The 26,413-nt window shown below is 37.4% G+C and overlaps 1 protein-coding gene across 3 annotated transcripts in view; it reads right to left on the bottom strand.

Annotated features, from left to right (window-relative positions):
* angpt2b (angiopoietin 2b) overlaps window positions 1–26,413 on the bottom strand; it is a 52,019-nt gene that overhangs the window by 23,934 nt on the left and 1,672 nt on the right. The window contains exon 1 of one of the 3 annotated variants that reach the window (XM_079877818.1): window positions 1,605–2,408. The exons of the other annotated variants lie outside the window; for them this stretch is intronic. Coding sequence (XP_079733944.1) covers window positions 1,605–1,886 — 282 coding nt within the window. The 5' untranslated portion in view covers window positions 1,887–2,408. Of the gene's footprint in view, window positions 1–1,604; window positions 2,409–26,413 lie in introns of those variants that run through there. 3 annotated transcript variants of the gene reach the window in all.

Below are 26,413 nucleotides of genomic sequence, written 5' to 3' on the forward strand. Positions count from 1 at the left end.
GAAAAAGGAGACAGACTTTCTAGACGGCCCATAGTCTGGGTGACAAACAGAGCAGGCCAAAGCCTGGCTGGGACATGTAGCTATGTGATTTATTCATTTTTTTAGCAAAGGGCAAGGCATATATTGCTGTTCATAGGACCTAAATAACAGAATCTGCGGTGATGTGACAAGTAATGACCTTCTGATTGAAACATACTGCAAATGGCACAGAGATAAACTGTCTCAAAACACACAGTTTATTTGAATTACTGTGGGAAATGACTGCCATAATGTTATCAGACTTTAAATGACCTTCACTGCAAAAACAACATTATCTCAACCATCCACACAATAATCTGCAGGTTTTTAACTGTTGGTATCTGTGAAAAGAACAATATCCATTTTAAACAGAATGTTTTGGAGATAAGCCTGAATTATGTTAGTCAGAAACACAGTGATAATGTTTGTCAGAGAACCTAAAAATGACATCTAAGTTAAATGGACTTATCAAAGTCAGAATATTACTTAATATGACAAGATTATTTTCTATCCATGCTTTATATAAAAGGGACAACTCAGTTGATAAATGTAAATGTAGTACAGTATCAACCTGTCTACAATCGATTACATCAACGAAAGTCATTTTTAAAGGGGTAAAACAGATACACTTCTACTTTTTACAGTGCAGAATCAATGCTGATATTTTATGTTAGAGCTTTTGAAAATAGGACAGAGAGAAGTGGATCTGGCCCTTAATGGAGGAATAATCCTTGTCTTTTTGGTTTTAAAATAGTTTCAGATACTGACAAACTCCATCAGCCTTAAAGGATCTACACATCCAGGAAATCTTGCTTAAACATGTTCAGGATTTACCTCTCTCTTGGTCTCCTTCCCAACTTGAATAACCTTGAGAGGATAATGTGTAATGCAGATTGGGACATATCTATAGTGCACTAACATAAATAGTGTGCATAAACTTGTCCTTTGTAAATTCTGGATCTTGAAGCAAAACCACTTGAGAAAATCAAGTGGCGACCCAACAAAGTATCAAAATGACTTATTGTACAAAATTAAACAAAATCCCCTTACAATCAAACACTGAAATATATTAATATTTCCATGAATTATCCATGACGTAGTCTGAAGTAACAGGACAAATATTTACAATTTGGTTTCTAAATTCCGATGCTCGGCCGCCAATAAGTCACCATACAAACACATTGTGGTCGACAGAAACCATGTTGTTCTGGGTTGTATTTCCTTTCACAGCTCTGTTCGTGGTTTTCCGGGATGTCACACCAGTTAGCATCTGACAAATTTGGCTATAGCTTCTACCAATCAGTTTTTGTTTTTAATTGACATATTTAAAATTCTGCACTTTAGTTTCTAGATCCCTTTGCAAAAGAAGAATGTACAAAATTTTGCAGCACATTACCATAGAGTTTGATTGGATGCACATTCTTTGTCATCAACAAAACGTATGTAACGTTTTAGCATTTAGCGCATTTTCCCTGCCTTCCCTGATCAGGGTGAACCTACAACCCAATTTGAGAACCACTGGTGCCATAAAAGATGAACAAGAAACAGACAGAATGAGGTTTAGGAGGATTAAGCTAATTCACTACCTTTTGCAGCCACTGTGTATTGTTCTCTGTTGCACTCTCTAGGGTCTCCAGCTTCCTTTCCTGCCAGGTGGTTTCAGCGTGTGGCGACTCCGGGGCCGAGGGCGAGTCCCGCTGGAGGGAGTTAGTCACCTGGAAGTCCCCCGCAGGTCGGCACTGCTCCACCTCTGGAAGGATAAAAGTGTAGTGGCAGGGGCCATCCTGCACCTGGTGCTGCCGTCTTTCCGAGCCAATCGCCACAACCACTGCCGCTGTCAGGTAACACAGACACGGCAGCCAGCCCATCCCAGGAAAATGCTGACGGTAGGAAAGATATAATCCAAGGACGGATGAAACTCGGGCACTCTTCTGGAAGCAGGTCGGATGAGAGAGCTTCACCGGGATTATCACTTGTCCAAACTTTTCTGAAGTTCGGAGTTCTCTGCTTCTTTCTTTTTTCCTTTTTCTTTGCTTGATGGGTCGATGTAGAGATCTCCTTCTACAACAACACACTTGTAGAAATGCAGTAAATTTAAAAGCAACACTATCCAGACGAAAGCCTGGAGAGGAGAGAACGTTTCCTATTCCTCGCTCACATTACACTCAGGACAGCTCAGAACCAGAAACATCCTCTCTGTTTATTTACCCTCTGAATAGTTTTTCAGTTTCCTGCTCTCTCTCTCTCTCTCCAATCTCGTTGCGACTATCCGGGGTTGGAAGCTTTGAGTTTGGGAACTTCTGAACTTTGTGCCAGAGCTTTTTAAGGACTGAGTCTAACATCCTTTTTTTTTGACACATAATCACTCACCCCCTCCTTCATTCTCCCTCTCTCGCCGTCTCTTGCATACTCCCCCCTTCTCTGTCTCAACATTTTGAGATGGAAGCTGCAAAAATGCCCACAGCAACCACCACAAAAAAAAACAAAAAACAGAGAACATTCACTTTTCATTAACCCCCTCCTTCTCTCATGTTCTACCCCCTGCCATCTCTCCCTCATAGCAATGGTTTATGAATCCACACCTGCACTGCTACACAGGAAAAAAGGATGAACATGGTGATGTGAGACATCATCAAGAGTTAAACTGGGATTTTTGGGAGGTTTGGAGGATATCATCTAATGATAATTCTGGAGCTGCTTAATGGGGCACTGCTGTGATTTTGAAAATACAGATATACAGTGAGGTCAAAAAGTCTGAGAAAATCTGGGATTATTATATTTTTTTCTCTTATATAATAAATTATTAATATACTCTTTCCAATTATTATAGAAATAGTATAATATATATTAGAGAAAATGCATTTTAAAAAGCAATTAAAATAAACAAATATATCATGATTTGATATTTAAACATTTGATTTACTGTTATTTATTTAAGGTATTATTATTTTAAAATTCTGCAGTTTATTTCACTAAATCTGAAATTCAACTTTTCACTCATATTGTTATGCTGAATATAATTTGAAAAAAAAAAAAAAAAAAAAAAAACGACTGTTAAATTTATAGTAAAAGAACAGCAGCTGTGGCTTCCAGAAATTCACCATTAAAAATAGGATGATAATGTTTTAGCAATTACAAATTGGCATTTTGGTGTCTGCATAAATTACACCTTATGACCGCATTTTAATTAAGTTATATAATATTAATATGCTAACGTTAACATTAGGGGTGTAACAATATATCGTGTCACAATATATCGCAATACAAAAATGCAACAATATGTATCGTGAATAGTTCTCCCAAAATAAAAATTTTAGTTTTCAGAGTTTTAGTGTCAGTACTACATTAAAATATTATATATAATGTTGAATATAATGTATAATAATGCAATAGGGGAATATCTGTGTAAAAAAGTGGCCTACATTATTTTAAATGTATCTAGTCAGTGACAGAGAAACATATTCGTCTAAAATAACTCTGTATTTTCAGCTTCAGAATCATGAATATTTTTATTCTGGTGTCTCTATTGTCCTGTGCTTTGGGTTTCCAGCACCAAGTCCAATAAGATTCATTTATACACACAATGTAATATCAAATTTATCAGTTTAATAAACAGTACATTTTTTGTTAACCTTTTATATGTTTTGTAGTATCGCAATAATATCGTATTGTGAGTTCAGTATTGTGATATGTATCGAATCGTGACATGAGGGTATCGTTACACCCCGGTCCCCTAGTTAACATGACACATAAACAGGGTGAGTACTTGGCATGATCACATGAGGGCAAGGAATCACATGACAAAATGGAACCATGACATGAAAACACAATCTTGAAACGAAACCACAAAACAGACGTGACATTGCTAATCTACTTGAACTACCAAAATCAGATTTTTAGAGGAACACAAAACACCCTAATTTACTTTACTGACAACATACAAAAAAGGGAAGAAACAAAAGCATTTATATTAAATATAAATTATTTCTGATATGTCACATAGGGATTTCTGGGAATGCCCTTTTACTGTTTTTCACCATCAATTATACAATAAATCATAGTTTTTATTTATATATATAAAAAAAACATACAAGTCACAGCATTTTACAATTCAATTATTATGTGATGTTATCAATTTCCACCATACTTTATATGGTAAGGAGACTTACTGGTAACCGTTTAATTTTTAGTTTTTCCCAGTAAAAGTTACATTTCTACCCATGTAGGGATCTCAAAGTGGGTCTGCTTCTAATTTAATGTAATGAAGTAAAGCTTGAAGACTCTTTATTGGCATTGATGGTTCTATGAAGATCCTTTAATATGCATGGTACCTTTTCCATGTACAAAGGGTTCTTTACTCTGGAAAAAGGTTCTTTAGATTAACTAACTAGATTAACACACTAAGAAAATAAAAATGCTTCTTTTATGAATTGTTTACTGAAAGTTTTTTTGGAGAAACAAGAACGGTGGCTTATGGTTCTTACCTTTATTTTTAAGAGTGAATGCGTAGTGAAACAACCCACATTTCCACTGCATGAAAAGGAACTGATTGACAAAGAATCTGCAAGTTATTTTTTAAATCAAATTTGGAACCTCCAGACTCAATTTAACCCCCATTATTCTCATAGTGTACAACTTTGTGTGTTCTATTAAAGTCATCCTTTACATCCATTTCTCCACTGACTACAGCTTGGCGTTTTAGACCGCGTACCATCAACTGGTATGAATAGCAGCACCAGCTCTCAGATGTAAATCTTCCTCTCTCCTTTCATTTACTTTTGCCAGACACAGGACAAAATCTAACAGAATCAATCCCATTCACTTAAACTGTTTCCTTTTACGCTTTTCCATGCCATAATTCATAAATGGTTTACACTAAATGGAAAGTTAGTAGCTATAAAAATCCTGTGGGTATATAATGGGATTAAGTTGCCAACACAAACAGAAATTAATTGTCTATACACGTCTCTTCTTCGACAAGAGCTTGTCTCCCTCCCTCTCCTTATCTTCTTTTACGTCTGAACCAACACAACCAGGTTCATTTGTCTTGCTAAATTCTTTAGTGCAGCAGCTAAATAAGAACAGTCTGCTGGTAATGATGTGATGCCTCATGGATCAGGGTGTTCTAAAGAGTGTGTGGGCGATGTTTTGCAACTCTCTGAATGCCTTGATTGTCGCAGTGTCCATCATAGAAAGTGATCAAAGTATGCATAGCGGTGTGAGGGGGTAGGCAAGGTCACAGCAAAAGCTAAAAGCTATGATCAATAGTGCAGATGTGCGCAGAGAAACTTCAGAATATGATATGGTTTGTTTAGGTTCAATAGTTCAACGTAACAGAACATACCACTCATTTTCCAACTCCGACTGGTGAAAATAGTCTTGTTTCATCATTTCCAAACTCACTTTCACACTGCGAACCATGTGTTGATGTTTTGCTTGAGTAAAAATGAAGTGATTATCACAACATGAACACAGTAGTGATTGATATTAAAAAATAAAAGAACAAAAGACATTTTGACATGATATTCCAAAAAAAAAAAAAAAAGAATCAAAGTAATCATGAACATTGTTTTTAATATAAGAAAAAAAAACTCAAATTAAGGATAAGATTCAATGAATCACCCTAAATTAATGTGTTAAATGTAAAGGCCTAATAATTAGCCTGGATGCCAGCCGAACTTAGCCCCGCCCACAAAATTTTTAGGTCGGGAAGTTCGGTCTGGACTCGATCCGTTGAGGAGCTATTATGCCCGAACAAAAATTGTTCGGACCAATCAAATTGTCAGGGGCGGGCTTTATGCGATGATGGACAGATGAGCAACGGTAACGTAATCATCCACGTCATCAACGAGCGCTTGGGTTGAATTCAAATGACTGCCGCTGGAGAATTGAGATTTCACGAGTTCACGCTTACAAATAAGTCAAATAGAATAAATGCATATTTTGGCGTGCTGTCTGAGGAGAGGGCTCGGGCTCGGTATTCGGCCCGAACCCAGAGTACTCCCCCCCCCGTATTCCTGGCTGTGGAAGAACAAGCCGAGAGTGAGTGGAGGGATGCTGAAAACTGTCAAGGAATGTTAGGTGACAGAGTGAATATATGCTTCCTCTCATGCTGATAGTGTAGACATTGTGTTTGATGACAAGTTGATTGGATTGATTATGTGAACGTGCTCCTGCCGAACTTTGTTTATGAAACATTATGTGTAGATTCTGCCATCGCGTCTGTTATAGAAGATATCGACAGCGCATTCATTTTAAAAGAGGAACAGAGAACCGCGATCAAGGCGTTTGTCGATTGGAAACATGAATGAAAACTTACTCCGTTGCTCTGATTGGTTGTAGTTCTATCCAATTGAGTGCAGAGGCATTTTCTTTCCTGGTTCGGTTGAAACATGCCCCATAATCAAAGCTCAATGGACCAGTATCAGACTCACATTCTGACTAGAATCTGAGTATGACGACGTCAGGCTACCTAATAATAATAACAATAATGTAATATTTAAATAATAATATAATGATAATAATTATAATAACAATTATTATTATTATTATTATTATTATTATTATTATTATTATTATTTAAAGCTGCAGTCCGTAACTTCTTGAAGCTCTCTCTGTTTATGTCTATGTCTACTCCGCAGCGGTACGACCCGTACCAGTCTAAAATAGTCTGAATATGAACACTTACCGGTGTACCGTGATTCAGGATAAGACAAAAACACGGTTTGGAAAATGGATTCATGATGTACTCACTTATTATATAATTTTTTGTCAATTTTGAACAAAAAAAGTTACGGACTGCAGCTTTAATATTAACTCTACTGTATGTTTTTTATGGCCACTGTATAAAGACTCAAAATGAAAAAAAGAAATAATTTACTATACATATAAGTATTTGTTAAAATAATAATACATTTTTAATAGCTAACATCATGTATTCATTTAGGCAGAAACAATAAGATCATTAAAGCAATTATTACAAGTTGTGGTCATAATGATTACAAAATGTAGAAATGTTTTTGCTCCCGGGTCCGCATGACTAGCCTGGCTCCGCCCTCCTACGTACGTCCGCTCAATTTTCATTTTCCTTCAGTACTCCGTCTGGGTTTGTGGTATATTCGTGGGTTTCCTCCGGTTTTACCGGTCCAATCAGCGAACAGAGGGAGTGGCTGAGAATGATGATGTTGAGGTCGAGCGCTAGTTTGAGTTGTAGGGTTACGTCATGACCAAACGTTAGTGATTGGTTATGGCAGATCCAGAGTGGCTCTGGGCAGATCCAATAGTTTTAAACTTCAACAGAGTTCCTGCCTTCAAGGAAGCAGCAGTCGGCAAGTCTGGCAGATTGAGGTGACTTAGCCAAAATTTTGAATGTTTACAACTCTCATGCCTCTCCCCCACTACCAGCGAGCACCCTCCCATCGAGTTTGTGCTCGTCAGTGCGTGTGCACCAGATTTTCTGTGAACGCGTCCGTCTCTTCAGCATCGATCAACAGAACTCGGAGGTAGGCTGCCCTGGCTAATCTACCCATAGATAGCAATAACCGAGGAATTGGAAGCTTGTTAGTAGATTTTCTCTCCGTCATCACGCTTCGTACAATCCAACACACCTGCGAACTTCAGGCGTGTGCATGTGATATTGTAATGTGCGCGGGGGAGGGGGGATCTGTGGCGTGTGCACGAACTGTGATCTCCAGGTGGAGGTAGAAGCGCGGGTTTTTTTCTAAAACCGGCTGATTTATGTTGTTCTGTCGGAGCATATGTCGGTTTCAGTGAATATGATCAAAAAAATCTTGCCGACTGCAGCTTTAACTCTTGTCAATGGAGAGTGGCCAGACTCTCTGTACAAACGAAATGTAAGAGAGTCTGGTAGGACCAGGCTACCACATGACAGCTTTCATATCACCAATTTTTCTGTTGCTCTGTTTCGAACTAATTTGCCAGTATGAAAGGCCCATAACAGTCTTTGCTCATCATAAGTAAAAGGGCAGAATGTCTTGATGAGCAGAGACAGAGGAGAATTGCAAGTACTTGAAGAACCAGTCATGTTAGAACATTGGCATTGGTCTACGTCAAAGGGCTGATATTTTAATAACCTCCCCAACGATTCTAAACTAGTCCTTTTGCGACGTGACACAAGCCGGCCTCTCTATTAGGGCAGAAAGGGCTTGCCTTCTTTCTTGGGCCTGTCAAAATGCATGTGAGTGAGGACAGCTTTGTTATTTCAGCATGGAGAAAAGAAACAAGCCTTCAGGGCAATATCAATCGCCATATAATGTCTCTTTCAGTAGACTTGTCACTCTACGAACAGCAAACCAAACCAGCTCTCACAACATGGAAAGATGACAGAAAACAGTCCCTTTAACAAGAACAAATCATTATTGGCCACTGTCCCCATTGTTGTATAAAATCTGTTCAGCATTCAAAAACCTGCATTACTTACTTTCTTCAGTGGAACACAAAAGGATTTTGGAGAGAAAAAAAGACAATTGAACAAAAAATGAAAGTGGATGGTGACCAGGGATCGTCAAGATACAAAAAAGCACAAAAGCAACATAAAGAATTATGAAGTCATTTTTGTAGCTTTAAAGACTAAAATACATGTTGATATTTTCTGATATTCTTGCTTGACATCATTGGCCACCATTCATTTTCAATGGAAAAGAGCAGCTTGGACATTCTGCTTTAAAAAACTAGATTTTTGTGTATCACATAGGGGTGTAATGGTACACGTATTTGTATTTACATTTTCGTATATATTTGTACCGAAAGAATAGTGTTGTTTTAATCACTGCACAAGCGGAACTTCTCTGTGTATGGAACGTAATAGAGTTTCCCCCATAGGATGTGAAAATATTGTTTTTTATATCGATATAAGCCCTGTCCTAAATTGCACACTTCATGTGCACTTACGGTCTTACAATGGCCACCGTGCGTTTGTGTGTCTGTTAAGTCCGCAAGACCATTGGGTGTCCCATTTGTCATTTTAGGTTTTAGGCCCCATTTGTGGCCGATATGTGCCCTTAATGCACACTTTTGAGTCTGAAAGCTCTGTAGCAGACATCTACCCCACAGTCAAAGCGGCATTATGTCACGAAAGTGTGGATTTGGAGGAAGTCCGCAAGTGTTTAGGAAGCAATTTTTGACAGGGCCATACTTTGATGTTGCCAACACATCTAAAAAATAACAAAGGACACAGAGTGCATGATTCAAGATGTCCTAAACATGAGACATGCTTTATATGAAGCGCTTCAAACTAAATCATAAACCTACATGTCTTGTCCTGCTGTCAGTTGCGTGTTTCTTTAATGCATTTGAGATGTGTTTTCCTTGTAAAACATACATCTTACAGTTGTATACTTACATGTAAATGTTACAAATTCACACAAGTAGACTTCAATGAATGAGTGCCAACAAGAGCATGCAAGTCAAATAATGGGAGCGGAATAATTCTAACCTTTTCTAAAATATTTTGCTAGAATATTTTACATCCAAAAGTGTAAGCACTTCAAATCTCTTTCACCAATCACAACAGCACCATAAACGACAGTGTATGTTGCAGATATATTGACAGACTTTTTTTATTTAAAGACATAGTTTGTTCAGTTAAAAGAAAACACACCGAACTGTGACTTCAAAACTGAATTTCGCCATTTCTGTCAAATCACATTGTTTTCGAAAAATATGATGGTTTGCAGATGACAGAATACAATTTTTTTGGGTGAACTATTCCTATAAAGGCCAGTCGTGTGATTGCGAATGATGGAATTGATTAAGCATTTATTGCACTGTTATCAGGGCTGCTCTATGGAAAATTAACTCAAATGGTTCTGACCTGATGAAACAACCTTTAAAATAAATCACAATATCCCATGATGTCATGAGAGAAGTGCATGTTCAGCATCAGTTCTAAATTTACAGGAAAAAATGCATGTAAAACATATTCCTAAACTATAGCAATGGTGATGTCATGCAACGCCTTTAACCTCTGACCCCACCAATGTTACTACACAAACAGGCCCTTATTTCCATGGGGACAGGACAACACATACATGAAGGCTATGATTTCCAAAGCCAGGGTAATTTCACATCTGACAGGTCTTAGTGGGAAAAACCTCTGTGATCCTTTGTCTTGTTTATGGAACAAATTGTGAAAATGACAGTTTTATTACAGGATCTAAAAATCTTGCCACACAGCGTCCTGTAAAGAACTTTGATTATTCTCCAAAAAATGCATTTTCTTAAATTATAGCAGGATAACATGAACGCCCCCTGAACTTGCCCCAGAACGGCATTTAAAAAAGCGATAAATGCACCTTTATCTGGAAGTTTAGATCATCTAAGAGCAAAAAGAAAGGTTTAATAGTGTCAATAAAACAGGACATTACCGAAAGGGGATCCAGATTTTCCAGACATTTACAGTGATCTCCTCTCTCGCCGCTGAATGTTTCTGTTTTTTGTTGAAACTATATTTGAGGGGTTTAACTGAGGTCAGTGCCTGATATTAGACATACATCATGCACTCCTTTATTCAATACTCCTGTCAAGATGCTGTAAGCGTATCTGTTTTTAATTTTTTATATTACGACCAACAACTGCTCTGATTGCTGCGTTGTAAAATATCACTGTTTGCTCCATTTTAAACCCCTAAAAGTCCTCATTATTCACAGCAGGCCGCTTGTAAAAAAATTGCCCCCACAAACCATTTTAAAATGATTTCTAAGCAATTAAAGCAATAAGTGAAATGTAGTCATAATGTTCTGGTGTTATGTTAATCTGTCTGGGATAGATGATCTCTATGCTAACAATTTAGCCTAAATGATCTGCTATTCTTAATTCAGATGGTTAGAGGAGTCAAAAGGAGTCGCCAATGCTATCGTTGCTAATCTCTTTTTAAATAGTTGTTATTGGATTAGATTATGCTGTCGTAACTGGAGGAGGTAGGCAGTTAAACATAATCACACTTCATGTCATGCTAAGCCATGTAGCATGTTAATCTAGCAAGGATATTTCTCCTGCTGAGGACCTGCAGTGGCCCTGAACATATGTGTCATGTTTAAGGCATAATGAACTTTAATGTGGTTCACATGTTGTACGAATGGTTGGTTCAGTGGTGGTTGGGTAATACGCAAGCATTTTATGGATAGAGAGCTTATTAGAGCCAGCTGTCTTTCTCTTTATGCTGTGTGTGAATCAGGAAGTTGTTGCCCCCCCCCCCCCCCATCTTTGTAGCCTTTACCCTCCCTACACAATGTCCTGGAGTGTGTTCAAAAGATCCATCTCATTTTGATGTGTGTGCCTGGAGGGGACAACATACATGTGCAACCAGGGGTTGATGCTTCAAGAGGTTTATATCTCTACATTCACTGGTTGTAAAACTGGTAAAACATTTAATTGACAGACTTTTTGTTACAGGTGTGTGTGTGTGTGTGTGTGTGTGTGTGTGTGTGTGTGTGTGTGTGTATGTATATATTATATATATATATATATATATATATATATAATTGGTGGGCCGTTATCGGCGTTAACGCAGTGAGACTCTTATCGGGCGATAAAAAAAATATCGCCGTTAGCCTAATCTATTCTCAGAGTTGGGTTGGGAGCTGGGTCTATACTAAGCAAGCTATGATGACTTTCACCTTGATATTTTAGCGCGGATTCGGTGTTCGATACGCATTTTCAAACCGAACGGTTCGTTGGACCATTTTTCCTGCCGACCAAAATTTTGTTATTTCAAATGCAGGTGGGTCATAATGTGACGCTGGCGCGACCACAACATTGTCCGACATCAAATGGCAAACGCAATGCAAGCGGAACGAAACTGAGCTACTCGTTATTGTGTGGTTGACGGACCGTTGTTTATCAGTCTGGACCAAAGCAGTGCGAGCCGATCTTGATCAAGAGATCCAGTAAATAAATCATTTGAATTCGCTAAAGTAATAACATCGCTGCAAGATCTAGTGAGAAACATTCACATTTCTCCGTTATTAACGGATCAAACCGTGCGTAAGCCAGGAAGAAACATTGTGCCATGAATGAACTATCCAGTGTCCACAGATCTGCAACATTTACCATGGATTTACTGTAGAAAAACTAACTGCAACCATGGAAGTTTGGCAGGAATAGTAGGCTATAATGCTTTCAAGTAACATTACGTTGGTTGACATTATGAATAAAATTGCTGCCCTCAAATGTTAATCTGAACTAAAAATAGACCTTTGTTTATAACTACTACATATTAGGCTACATTTCATCTTTTCCAAGGAGCTGTTTTGTTTTATATGCTCATCAAAGTAAAAAAAAAAAAAAAAATCATACTTTATTATGTTAGTTTTAATAATAATAAAAAAAATCTCTGGCATTTCTTCACAAGTTCTTTTAAATATCACTTTGTATTTAAGAAACACGTGCCCTTTAGTCATTATTTGTGTAGCACACACATATTCTGAATGCCTTCGGCAGAATTCTAGATTAATCTAGATTAATTCCAAGATTTCAGTGAGATTAATCTAGATTAAAAAAAATGTATGTGTGTGTGTATATACAGAGTGTGTGTGTTTGTGTGTAACATGTCTATTGATGTGCAGTCTATAGATAGAATTGTATGTACTTTTTATACATGCCTTCAGAATTTTGTGCCTTGTGTTTTTGCACTTTGACCCCCCATCAGTAGTTTTCATCCTGGCTAAGAGCAAAGTGTCTGGTTGTAGTTTGTAACACCTGCCCTATAGACAGGAGCACAAAGAGGGTCCAACGCAGCAGGGGGGGGGGGGGGTTTCCTTCAGACCCAAAAGTCCAGATCAAGAGGTGGTGAAATGTTTGCCAAGGATCTTATTATGAGACTCCTGTCAGGTCTCTTTAGAGACTGAAAGCTGGTTTGGATAGTGAGTCATTGTCCTCTGTGCTCCCATCAATCACAAGAGGACACTGTCTACTGTATGTATAGTGGCCTAAAGACATGCATTGTAAACTATGAATAAGAAGGATTATTAATATTGTGTGAATAAATGCCTACTATCCATTTCTGCAAGCTCTCTCCAAAATGTGCTGATCAAATTTGTTTATTTTACTCTCAAAAGACTTATGGATTGGTCAAATCTTTAAGGATGATTTTCTTGGCCTCTTACGACCATATCATCTCGCCAACATTGTCTGGAGTACTCTGGGGGAATTGTGGCTTCGTATTATAATACATTCCCATCTTTCACCTTGTGTAACAGACTTTGTCCTTTCCCTCCCACTTTAATATAATGAGTTGCGCTAGCTAAGCGACTGTAAGAAAAAAAAAAAACAATACATCAAGTAAAAACACCTTCAATTGCCCTATATATAACTGTAGATCTTGCACAAGTAACTCCTCCATAAATTGTAATAAATTGCATCACCTAGATTTACTTTTTTTACTACACTCAATTAGCAGAATAGCTTTTAGGCACTGAAGTGTTTTTGTAGGGGTGTTTAGTGACAAAATGGAAGTAGTAAACCCACTGTTTTAAATTAAACCAAACAAAACATCTTCAAACGCAGATTCCAGGAATAGTCCAGTACAAATGTTCACAGTATAGTCTATCAAAACAAATAGCGGTATCAAGGTTCTCCAATGACTAAATACACATAACATCCTTGTGCAATACACATGTGAATTCAACTCAAATAATAAACTGACACGCTCTTTTCCTTTACCATGCAACACGCAACATCAAGCACCATGGAGTTCACAGCCAAGGAACTCTACCGGTCCGAGGGAAAAGACTGCTAAGCTCCCAGTCAGCTTTTTTACTCTGATGTTAACAAGTGTTTTTAGTTTCCTCTAATGGTGTCAACTGTATCTTCCTGAGCAAGTAGTCTTGCATCCTGCTGGGGTTTGTTTCATGGTGCCTCTGTTCCCACATAGCTGTTTTCACTTTTCCAGCCTGTAGAGGCTGCCGGGAATGTGTTACAGACAACGGCTTTACAGTCTTCACACTGTAAAAATGACACAGAAGCTGCATCTGAAGGAACATACAATATATGCCATAACAGAGACTTAATGCCACATAGACAGCAGATACCGAATACAAGAATCTCAAATCACTAAAAATAACTGCCGTTTGTTGTTTCCTGTGCACAACTGACAGAAAGCAAGATGCATACTGAATGTGATGAAAACAACAAAGTTTTATGGTTTATGCAACACTTCATTTGCATAAAATCCCAAAGTATCCGTGTTGTGATAAAAAATAGTGCTCCATCTACTTTATGAATAAAAGTATTTTTTCTTTACTGTAAGGATTCTATATATATATGCACTGCACAAAGCAGCATCAGGAGATAATCTGAATTTATTATTTCCTACTTTTACAAGGTACTGTGACTGCCAACCTGAAAATGTACATAGTCGATTCTAGACACGAAGGCACTTCAGTCTTATTTATTAATACAATGCAAATATTCTCTATTGCATTTTAGTGAAATCGTATAATAAAATGCAAGCAAATGTGTAATTTTCCTTAAGTATACTGTACGTGTACATACCCTCACATAACAGTTCAGTCACAAATGGTTTAAAATAGAAACTGTCGATTTGAATTGAATCGAAAGCAAGACTACAGCATCTCATATAGTCATACCTGCAATTAGCTTATAATACTGAAACACATTTTTCACTTTAAAGTTCACAGCCATACAGCATAAGGCCAGATTTAATAAACAGGTCAAATTAGCGTGAGACCACAATCCCATTAAAGCGCAGATGGGAGTGGAAATTTCTGCAGGTGATGTACTGACAATGCGCACATTAAAGAACACAAGCCGTGTCTCATTTTGAAGACAACGTCCTCAGGAGGTTGCATTCGTCAGTCACATATGCCATTGAGGCTGACTCATTTCAGAAAAGTAACCATTACATTCCAAGGTAAGAAAGAAATTAAAATAATAAACACAGCACGAGGAATAACGGTCAATTTGATAATGGTTTCTTTTCTGAAATGAGACATTCTTGATGACGTTTACGGCCGACAAATGTGACCTCAAAATGAGACACAGTTAGACGCAGCCAGCTCATTTCCATACGCATCTTTAGCTAATCCTGAAATTAGGTTTTTAAACACCACATAAGCTTTAAGTAAATCTGAGTCTCCTAAAACAGTGTTTGATCGGACCGGCTGGGAAAGAAAACCGTACCTCTTGGAAATTTAAGTGAATATCCGTGATCAAGACCTCCATACATGTGAACTAATTGCAAACGACTTAACAATGAACAACATATCTCAGTTCAGAGTTTCAAGGAAGTTTGAGGGACCAAAATGTTCCAAGGTGTTGCTTTCATGGATTGAGGTATTAGAAGTATATATTTCTATAATAATCACAAAGCTCTGACAGAGAAAAATTTCTGCAAGACTGGTGTGAATTCTGGGGAACATCATGTTCCCAGTGAATTATCGTTTTAATGTTCCATTCGGAGCAAACAGGCCATTCCTCAAATAGGTTGTGGAACCTCACAAGATGATTTCATCAGGCAGAGAGAGAGAGAGGCGGAGAGAAAATGAGCAAGAAATCATTTAGACAGATTGATGATGATGAAAGAGGAGCAGATCTCTCTAATTGTAATACGTGGGTTTATCACTTCCCAAGAAACATGTCCTGCTGTTTAAATGGTTTGGACCAGAGTTCAGGAAACAAAAGAAATCTTTGGGTTAGGCTTCCGTACAATGGTTGCCAATAAGAAGAAACTCATTCAAGGGCTGTTCATTATCATCAGCTTGTGCAACACCATAAATCATACACTTTAAAGGCAGTTAATTTGGGTATTTCTGCCAGATATGAGGGCATGTTTTATGGTTAGGCATCAGGCTGGTCTGCAGATTTTTGCAGAAGTACACAAAGCCGTGATTTGAATGTGCACAAAATTAGTCTGTTTATTCCAACAGCTGCTTTAATCAATGTGCTGTTGATATCTGTGAAATTATTTGTTGGTTTTCGTCAAGCGAATCATGTAGCCTCCAAAATTGGAAATGTTATTGATTTACTATGGTTTGAAAATAAAATATCACACTCTTCTGGTTTAGAAAAACATTGTGAGAAATGAAAATACACAGAAAAAGAAAAAAAAGATTAACCGCTTTACATGAAACAGGGGTTAGTTCATGATAATTATCCATTTAAAATGCTTAGCTTCAAGGTACACGTATATGTATAATTCAGGTGGGGGGTTTTATTTAATGGACATAAGACATAACACACTCATTTTCAAAAAAGGAAAATGCAGTGGTTAGGAAAGATAAGGGAGCAGTTAAATTCAAATATATATACTTTTTTTTTTTTTTCTTGCCCTGTATGGTTTTGAAAGTCTGTTCCAAAGATGCTTGTGATACTTTACAGGATGAGGCTAATAACCAAGCTCAGAAGTGACTTAACCAATAGTTTCCTCTACCTTCATCTTTCACTCTGGTCCCTGTGGTATTCATTAGGGTATTTGCAGTTGCATAAACATATTTAGAGGTCAGAGGTCACCACACACTCAACATTTTTCTTCTCAATACATGCTAATCACTCATGAACGTGACAGGACTTATTACAGGGAACATTTGCCTTACTGCATCAACTGGTTACAAAGGTAAAACTGAAATGATATGTTGCCTTCAACAAATTCAACCAATACAATGTTGGGATTAACTTAATATAATATAATATTATAATTTTATAATATAATATTTTTTAATATTCTAACTTGTAATATAAATATATATATGTATATATATATATGTATATATATATATATATATATATATATATATGTATATATATATACACTTGAATGAATGCAGATGTTGTTTCGTGAATGCACTGTGGTTCTGAGTGTGTTTTGCCCAGAAAACATCCCACTCAGCAGATGTGAAAACACGTGAAAAGCCCCTCATTTACATTCAAGCTGTATGTGAAAGTCAATTTGTGTGCATGAGTGCGTTCACATTCACGTCCGAGCAGTGCATGAAAAGTGAATGTAAATTCTGTGCTTTACAATGATAAACTGTCAGCCAGAACTATTCATTTTGAAGCCCAGTTTTCATTACATTGTATAGGCAAAGTCTTAGATTATTTTAAGGTGCACATTCAGCTTCCTCTAAATTCTTGAAAAACTAAAAGGTATTTACAAGATCGCTTTCTATTTGCAAACGTTGTTTAAATCCATCCATTTCCTAAGGGTTTCATCAAACACATGACAAGCACTTGTGGAGAAGTTGTAGGTGTGTGATGTATATAATAGCTCTTTCAAGTCAAAGGGGATAATCATGTTTTGGAGACATGGGAGGAATTGAGGCAGGCTGATAATATATTTAGCGGTGGGGTGCTCTCACAGATAGTGATACACACAGAGCAGTATCATAAAGTGTTCAACAATCTGCAAACATCTCAGTGTCTTGAACAAATTATGCACCCTCATTGTGTCTCATTCGCTAACTGTGCATAGGTAAAGCTGAGTTTGAACAATTTCATGCAGAAATCAGGTTTCATTAATAAGTTTGCAAATAAACTAAGGATTGCATATCTATAAAAAAAATGCGTTAGTGTATAAAAATAAACATAAATAAAAAAGAAATACATGAGAATTAATTTATAGAAATTTAATAACTAAATGGCCTCATCCTCTGCGCAAAAATAGGCAATAGCGTTAATCTAAGTCTATATAAAAGGCAAGAGCATATCTTTAATGGCCAAAAGGATAAATTTGCAGAGAATGACGCATGGCTGTATGAGTGGTTGTGCGGAAAGCCCTTATATGGAGGTTTGGGCAGGACAAATTTATTTACTGTATGTTGTTGTGAATCCAGCAGACATTCCTTGTGCATGAGTAAAAACACTATACAATTATTAGAGAATGAGACTGAGATTTATAACTGCAGAAGGCATCTAAACCAAGTCAGTTAGTTAGCCTATATAAAGCTTATCAAATGTATATAATAAACAGTTTTTAAGGACATTTGGTTCTGGAACTCCCACGGTTCAGAGACCACGTGGCTGCGGTCACAGCGCTGTATCGCTTATCCAGTTGTCCAAACAAGGCCAAACCCTCTCTTCAAGCATCCCGCTGGAATATATTGTGTTTATTCTATGATTTCTCACCCTAAATTTTCAGCCGGTCAGCTCTGGGCACTGGTCCGAGACGAACTTTGTTAGAGAGCTAAAGCATTGTAATGCCCTGCCATTTTGCCTAGTTAGATCAAAGCCCTGAAGCAATGGGGTTTGAATCTTATATATACTTTGATTGACCTCTGTGCAAGTTTGTAATATGTTTAACTTTATGAGTCCACTTCACATATGGGATTATTTATATTACAGCAGGCACTGGACTGGGCTGAGTTTGACTGTTTATAAGTGACCTTGGGATTTTTTGTCTTTATTTTGGTTTTCACATCCCTGAATTAAATATCACATGGAGCAGTATGACAACCAAATATTTATTTCTGCATTCATTACCCTTCAAAAGCATATTATTTTAAGTTTTAATAAAAAATAATACTTTTATTCAGCAAGAATGCCTTCACTCAAAAGTGACAGTAAAGACACTTACATTATTACAAAAGTTATGTTTCATATCAGTGTTCTTTGTAACTTGTAAAAAAAAAAAAATTGGAAAAAAAAAATACATACATCAATATTTCCACAAAAACTTTAGCTAATAAGAAATGTCTCTTGAGCACCAAATCAGCATATTAGAGTAATTTCTGAAGGATGTGACACCAAATACTGGAGCAATGATGCTGAAAATGTAGCTTTGCCATCATAAATACATTTCAAAATATTCATAAATTACATTTCAAAATATATTCAAATAATAAAGTTATTTTTAATTGTATTAAAATAACATCTCACAATATTACAATTAATTTGACAGTTTTGAACGGTAGTGTATGCTGTATAGTTTAGCAACCTTCTTTGGGAAAACATAGATTTTGTAAATAGCTTATAATGTACTTAGCCTATACTTCAAGATTGACTTTAGTAGATTATGAGTAGAATAGTACTCTAACAGTCATCATTTTATCATTTCCTTGTCTCTTATATAACTTCATGTGGTCTTTACTTTCTACTAACTCTGCCCTCTTAACACTACAAAAAATATATCTAACTGCTTATGAGAAAGGTTTACTTGTTCAGGCAGTGCCCGTCAGAGCTTTCCCTAGCTTGACTAAGGTCTGCGTGGTGTTCAGTCCTCCTACTCAAAACACTGGTTGCCATGGAACCTCAGCTGTGGTTTCTACCCCATCCTCTGCTTTCTTTTACTCTCTCTATCCTTCTTTGCTTTCTAATTTCCTCATGGCATCACCCTCCCCTGCTGGAGGCTGCAATTTTGTAGTGTGATATTCCCTTTTCAGCACTCTCTCTGTTACTCTAAAATCAGCCAGCGTAATACAGACATCACAGTCCTCTTCCAAACAGATGGTCTAATTTTTAGGAAAGGCACTGTTCCTGGACCAGAGATTAAAGATGCAGCACTGTGATTAGAGCTGTGCGAGCCTTTTGAAACTCCAGCATAAGAGCCTTCACTATATGTAGTTTAAAGGGACAGTTCACTGAAAAACACAAATTGTCATTCCAAATCCAAAAACTTCTGTAGAACACAAAAAATGAGATGTTTTGAAAAACATCTTAGTGTTTTTTGTCCATATAATGAAAGTCAGTGGGGTTCAATGTTGTTTCAAATCCCATGCATTTCACTGTATAGGCAAAAACAGTTGAATCATTCTTCAGAATACCTTCTTTTGTGTTTCACAGAAGAAAGTGAAGGTCACTCAGGTTTGAAACGACATGAGGTTGAGTAAAATATGTTTTCATTTTTGAGTAAACTATTCCTTTAAAAGTGCTGTGCAAGTTTGGTGACACTTTTTTTTGATAGTCGAATTTAGACATTCTTCCACGAACTATAAAGTAACTAAAAAAGTACTTCAAAGTAACTATAAAGTAATTTGCAACTATATGTCAACCACCAGTCATTATAGTATTAGTAACTGTCTGCTTAATATCTGCTAACACTTTAACACTCTCCTAACACCCCCCAACAGACATTCTACTGACAATCAGTACGTCAACTTAACCGTAACTGTAATTTTTGATGTTAACATTCTTTCTCCTGCTCAGAAACCACAAAAAAAAAAGCCACCCAAAGATTGATTCTCCCAAAAGTGTAAACACATTGTTCAGATTGTTTGAGCATCCCAACCAGTTTGACAAAGAATTTCCCCGAATTTGGAAATCCAAAAAACGTTTTAACCCATCTAAGGTTAAAAATTTAATTGATGTTCAACAAATAAAAAACAGCTATAATACAGATGAGCAAATGCTAAAGCTTGGGTTGCTGAATATTCGATCGCTTACTTCAAAAGCACTCGTTGTTAACGATATGATTTCAGATAATAACCTAGATTTGCTGTGTTTGACAGAAACCTGGCTAAAACCAAACGATTACATTACTTTAAATGAATCAACCCCGCAAGATTACTGTTATAAACATGAGCCTCGTCTGAAACGCAAAGGGGGTGGTGTTGCTGTAATTTATAGTAATAGTTTCAAAACCACTAAGAAATCAAGTTTCAAATATAATTCTTTTGAAGCATTGGTGCTTAATGTAAAAATATATAGTGTAAACGATAAATCACGTTTGAGATTTGTGCTGGGTACTGTATACAGGCCACCAGGGCACCATACAGACTTTATCAAAGAATTTGCGGACTTTCTATCAGAATTAATATTGACTGCAGATAAAGTACTAATTGTTGGTGATTTTAATATACACATCGATAATGAAAAAGATGCATTGGGATTGGCATTTAAAGACATTGTAAATTCAATTGGAGTTAGACAACACGTGTCAGGACCTACTCATCGTCGTAATCATACTCTAGATCTAATATTATCACATGGAATAGATGTGGATGCCGTTGAAATTCTGCAGCAGAGCGATGACATCTCAGATCATTATCTAGTCTCGTGTAATTTGCACTTAGCCAAGGCTGCAAAGCCGACTCCGTGTTTCAAACATGTTAGACCTATTACTTCTGCTACTAAAGATTGCTTTATTAATAATCTTCCTGATCAGTTTCATCATCTCAGCATCCCAGATAGCTTAGAAGAACTCGATATTGCAACAGAAACTTTTAACTCTCTCTTTTCCAGCACTTTAGACACAGTTGCTCCGTTGCGCTTAAAGAAGATTAAAGAAAATAGTCCAACGCCGTGGTACAACGAGCACACTCAGGCCCTTAAGAGAGCAGCCAGAAAAATGGAGCGCAACTGGAAGAAAACAAAACTAGAGGTATTTCGCATTTCATGGAAGGAGAGCTCAATTACTTACAGAGAGGCTTTAAAAGCGGCTAGATCTGCTTATTTTTCAACCCTATTAGAAGAAAATAAACATAATCCTAGGTATTTATTTGAAACGGTGGCTAAACTAACGAAAAATAAAGCTTCAAGCCCAGAAGTTTCCAAGCAACACAGCAGTAATGATTTTATGAACTTCTTCACTTATAAGATTGATAATATCAGGGACAAAATTATAACTATGCAACCGTCTACTACAGTATCGCATCAGGCAGTGCATTGTAGCCTCCCTGAGGAAAAATTTTATTCATTCGTTGCTATAGGAGAGGAAGAATTTACTAAACTCATTAAATCATCTAAATCGACAACATGTATGTTAGACCCTATACCAACTAAGCTACTGAAAGAGATGCTTCCAGAGGTCCTAGATCCTCTTCTTAATATCATTAATTCATCTTTGTCTCTAGGATACGTACCAAAAAACTTTAAGCTGGCTATGATTAAACCGCTTGTTAAAAAAAACGCAACTTGATCCTACAGAATTAGTCAATTACAGGCCGATCTCGAATCTACCTTTTCTGTCAAAGATATTAGAAAAGGCAGTATCCTCACAACTGTGTTCCTTTCTTGAAAGAAATGATATCTGCGAGGATTTCCAGTCAGGATTTAGACCGTACCATAGTACCGAGACAGCTCTCGTTAGAGTCACAAATGATTTGCTCTTATCATCCGATCGTGGTTGTATCTCGCTATTAGTGTTACTCGATCTTAGTGCTGCGTTTGACACCATTGACCACAACGTTCTTTTAAATAGATTAGAACATTATGTTGGCATTACGGGAAATGCACTAGCATGGTTTAAATCATACTTATCTGACCGTTATCAGTTTGTAGCAGTAAATGATGAGATGTCTCATCGATCACAAGTTCAGTATGGCGTACCACAAGGCTCAGTACTAGGACCGCTGCTGTTCACTCTGTACATGCTACCATTAGGAGATATCATTAGGAAACATGGAATTAGCTTTCACTGTTATGCTGACGATACTCAGCTGTATATTTCTTCAAAACCTAACGAAACTTATCAATTCATAAAATTAACGGAATGCATAGCAGATATAAAAAATTGGATGACTCGTAATTTCCTACTTCTAAATTCTGAAAAAACAGAGTTTCTAATTATTGGACAAAAAAACTTCCTCACGTAATAACCTAGAATACTGTCTAACACTTGATGGCTGCTCTGTTAAGTCTTCGTCGTCGGTTAGGAACCTGGGTGTGCTCTTTGATACCAATCTTTCATTTGAAAGTCACGTGTCTAGTATCTGTAAAACTGCATTTTTCCATCTTAAAAATATATCTAAATTACACCATATGCTCTCATTGACAAATGCGGAACAATTAGTTCATGCGTTCATGACCTCAAGGCTAGATTATTGCAATGCTCTACTGGGTGGTTGCCCTGCACGTTTAATAAACAAACTACAGCTGGTCCAAAACGCAGCAGCTCGAGTTCTTACCAGAACCAGGAAGTATGACCATATTAGCCCGGTTCTGTCAAAACTGCATTGGCTCCCTATTAAACATCGCATAAATTTTAAAATATTGCTGATTACTTACAAAGCACTAAATGGTTTAGCTCCGCAGTACTTGAGCGAGCTCTTAACGCATTATAGTCCGTCACGTCTATTGCGATCTCAAAATTCCGGCCAGTTGATAATACCTAGAATATCAAAATCGACTGCTGGCGGTAGATCCTTCTCCTATTTAGCACCAAAACTCTGGAACAGTCTTCCTACCATTGTCCGGGAAGCAGACACACTCTGTCAGTTCAAAGCCAGATTAAAGACACATCTCTTTGACCTAGCATTAACATAATACATTATAGACTTCTATAATTTAATGTTAGGCTGCATAGATTGGTCAGCCGGAACCGGGAACACTTCCCATAAATCCTGATGTACTCGTTACATCATGAGAAGAATGGCATCTACGCTAATTTTAGTGTCTGTGTTTATCCCGAGGTTTTCCTGCAGCCTGCCGGATCCAGGCCGTATCCAGATCTGACGAAGGACCTTCGCCTGGACCGATGACAACGCAGTGCTGAAGTGCCAACTAGTCTCTCCCTATGGAGGATCCCTCTACCACTCTACAGATAAGGCGTTGTCCGGAAATTCGTTTCGCGTTCCTACCCCAAAGCAACAAAATAAAATAAAATTCTTTATCAAAATTTATAAGGAAAGACAAGTACTTTGTTTAGGCTTGGCTTGTAGGGAATTCCAAACCTGCGTATTTTCAAATGCACATAACTATAGAACCCATTCTAAATGTGCATGTGAACGCCATCAGCGTTTCTCACAGGTTCGCGTTTAAAGTCTGTGTAGAGGGAATGGTGTCGTCTTAGCGGCCCCTAATTTAATAACAAATGATCGTTGCGACGGAAGCAAATCAATCAAAACTAACTTTAGATGGAAAATAACTTAACTCTGCTATAAAGCCAGAACAATCTCTGTTACCTTAAATTATACGCTTATCTCTGTGAAGCTGCTTTGAAACAATCTACGTTGTTAAAAGCGCTATATAAATGAAGATGACTTGACTTGACTTGACAAAGGAACACTGGCTCAAGCAATGGCATGAGTTTGGCCAATGGCAGCCATTTTTGGGAACATTTATTTAACGTTGTCATGAAACGGAAGCAGCGGCAGATATTTTCATCTAATTTGTGAGGTACATATGCAAGTTTAATTTTGATTGTCCTGAAGTGGCGGGGTTTGAGCGGACCAAATAGACCCCTTTTGCGCCGACGTCACAGTTACGTCACGGCGCTAGCTGGAGGCAAAACAAACGGAAAACTGGAGGCGGCCAATACAAACCAGCACAGATTCGGCTACATAATAAGGAGCTTAAATTATTATTTTTATTATTAAATGTCATCTTGTTGTGTTGTTGGGTGCAAGAATCGATGAAAAATGAGTATGCTGTATCTGGAATTTTTATTTCTAGAAAATATTCATATCATTAAAATTGCACCGTAATGTCACTCTTTACATTATCGTCTTCTTGGCGCTGGCTTGGCAGAACTGCGGATCGTACCACACAAGTCTTTACATGACCATTCAGCACATAGTTATAGGCATCTAAATATATATGCCCTCAGTTTCTCTTTACCCTCGGTTTCTCTATCGGGTAGGTGTAGAAGTCAGGCCACTCAACCAGAGGTAGCATTAATGTTAATCCTGTCAGATCGTCCATTGACTGAGTGTGTACGGTCATCTGGTTCTGTCCGTTAAAATGAACTTTTGTAAATAACGATCGCGGTCCTGGACAGTGAGTGACCTTGCACATTAAGACAAAATCGGATTTTTTCCAGTCATTGTTAAAAAAACAAGCTAACAAAACTTGCAAACTAGCGTTAGTGAAGCGGCCAGAGGGATCTTTCTGCCTCCAGCTAAGCCCCGCCCACACAAATACGTCACCATGTTTACCAACTTTAAAAGGGTCTATAAGGGTGAATTTTAATTTCCTGTCGACAGGTGATACAAGTGACATCAACATTAAAAAAAAAAAAGCTTGAATAAATAGTCAATTATAGTGCTCTTTTATATTGTTTTGAATTTAAAAAGTGATGTTCTGGAAGCATTACAAGATGCATTCACGCCAAAAATCATAAATTCAATCTAAATTTTACACCTTGTACTTTTGCATACTAAAGATTCAATCTGACAAGGCAAAAGCCTCTTGCATGAACCTGTTCGGTTTTCTGCTGAGGTTTGCGGTTGCTGGATTTATTACACTTCCAGAAAGATGCCAAATGATAACACATGAGAGAGAGTTCTGATCCTGGCTCACCCTCACTGTAGCTAATGTAATAGGTGAGGACAGAGCAACTAACATTATTGAGTGTCCTATGAGCTAAAAAAGTACATTACGGCCTTCTGACGCCGATGTTGTGTTTTTCCCTTGGTCCCAGTGTGAAGGAGAAAAAATGTGCAATGCAGGGTTTATATACTTCAATCTTTGTGAAAAGTGCAAACAGATGTTCACAGTACAATGTACAAGGTTAAATGTATGTGGCAAGTGTGATATGAACAATCACAAACCCTTTCCTTACAATGCCTAAAATTTGATTATCTCTCTATGCAAAATGGCAACAGATTTTGTTTGCTTCTGTAAGCTGCATTAGAGTGAAATAATACATTTTAAAAGATAGCATAGGAGCTTGTGGGTGCTTTTCTGCATTTTGCAATTATTATCGCGTGTTATAAAACTTAAAACAAAACCTGACAGGCACCTCATTGATTTTAAGACTGCCACTGGCTGCCCCCGCAACTATTCCAGATCAAACTTTAGCCTGTAGCAACTGTTTTCCTTCAAAGCTGCAGTTTTAGAGATTGTTGTGAGAATATATCCTGTGAAATAAGGGTAATACCCTTCCCCACGGCTTTTGTGCAGAGTTTTGGGCCAGATTGTACTGTTTCTGTGTTGCTTCTTTGCTAAGCAACATTCCAAAAAGTTCAGCCAGAGATCACTGACATATAGGTGCAAGCTGTGATGGGTGGACCAAGCAAGATTATGGTAGAATGACTAATCAGAAATGATTCCTAAAAGCCATTAGACTAATAACTTGACTTTGTATATCATGATGTTGTCACCTAAACCAATATAAGAAACTTAAACAATGTACTAGTGTACTAATTGAAAACAAAAAAGAAACCCAAACAAAGTACCACTTTAAAATTTAAGCCAGCCTTTTCCTAACCAGCACAGAATTCGCTTAGTATTTTGGTAATGACATGCCAAATAGCTTAGATAAAAAAACAACAACATCAGAATATTTATATATTGTGATATGACGTCTGCTACTTATGATCACACGGGTGGGTGCACACACTGCTAATATCATTTTGCTGGGTTTGTTGGTATTTACTCTGAGGTTTTCGCTGGTATTTGCTCTCAGTACATTAAGTTATTCCGAGTCTGTTCTGAGGAGCTTATCCATCATTTCCAGTCTGAACAGCGTGAGAAAGAAAACATTGGGAGAGAAAATGAGACATCTGCTATTGAACAGGCAAAAACAGAATTTTTCTCCTCAAGCGAG

Source organism: Squalius cephalus (assembly GCF_949319135.1).
Source record: "Squalius cephalus genome assembly, chromosome: 8".
Lineage (NCBI taxonomy): Eukaryota > Metazoa > Chordata > Actinopteri > Cypriniformes > Leuciscidae > Squalius > Squalius cephalus.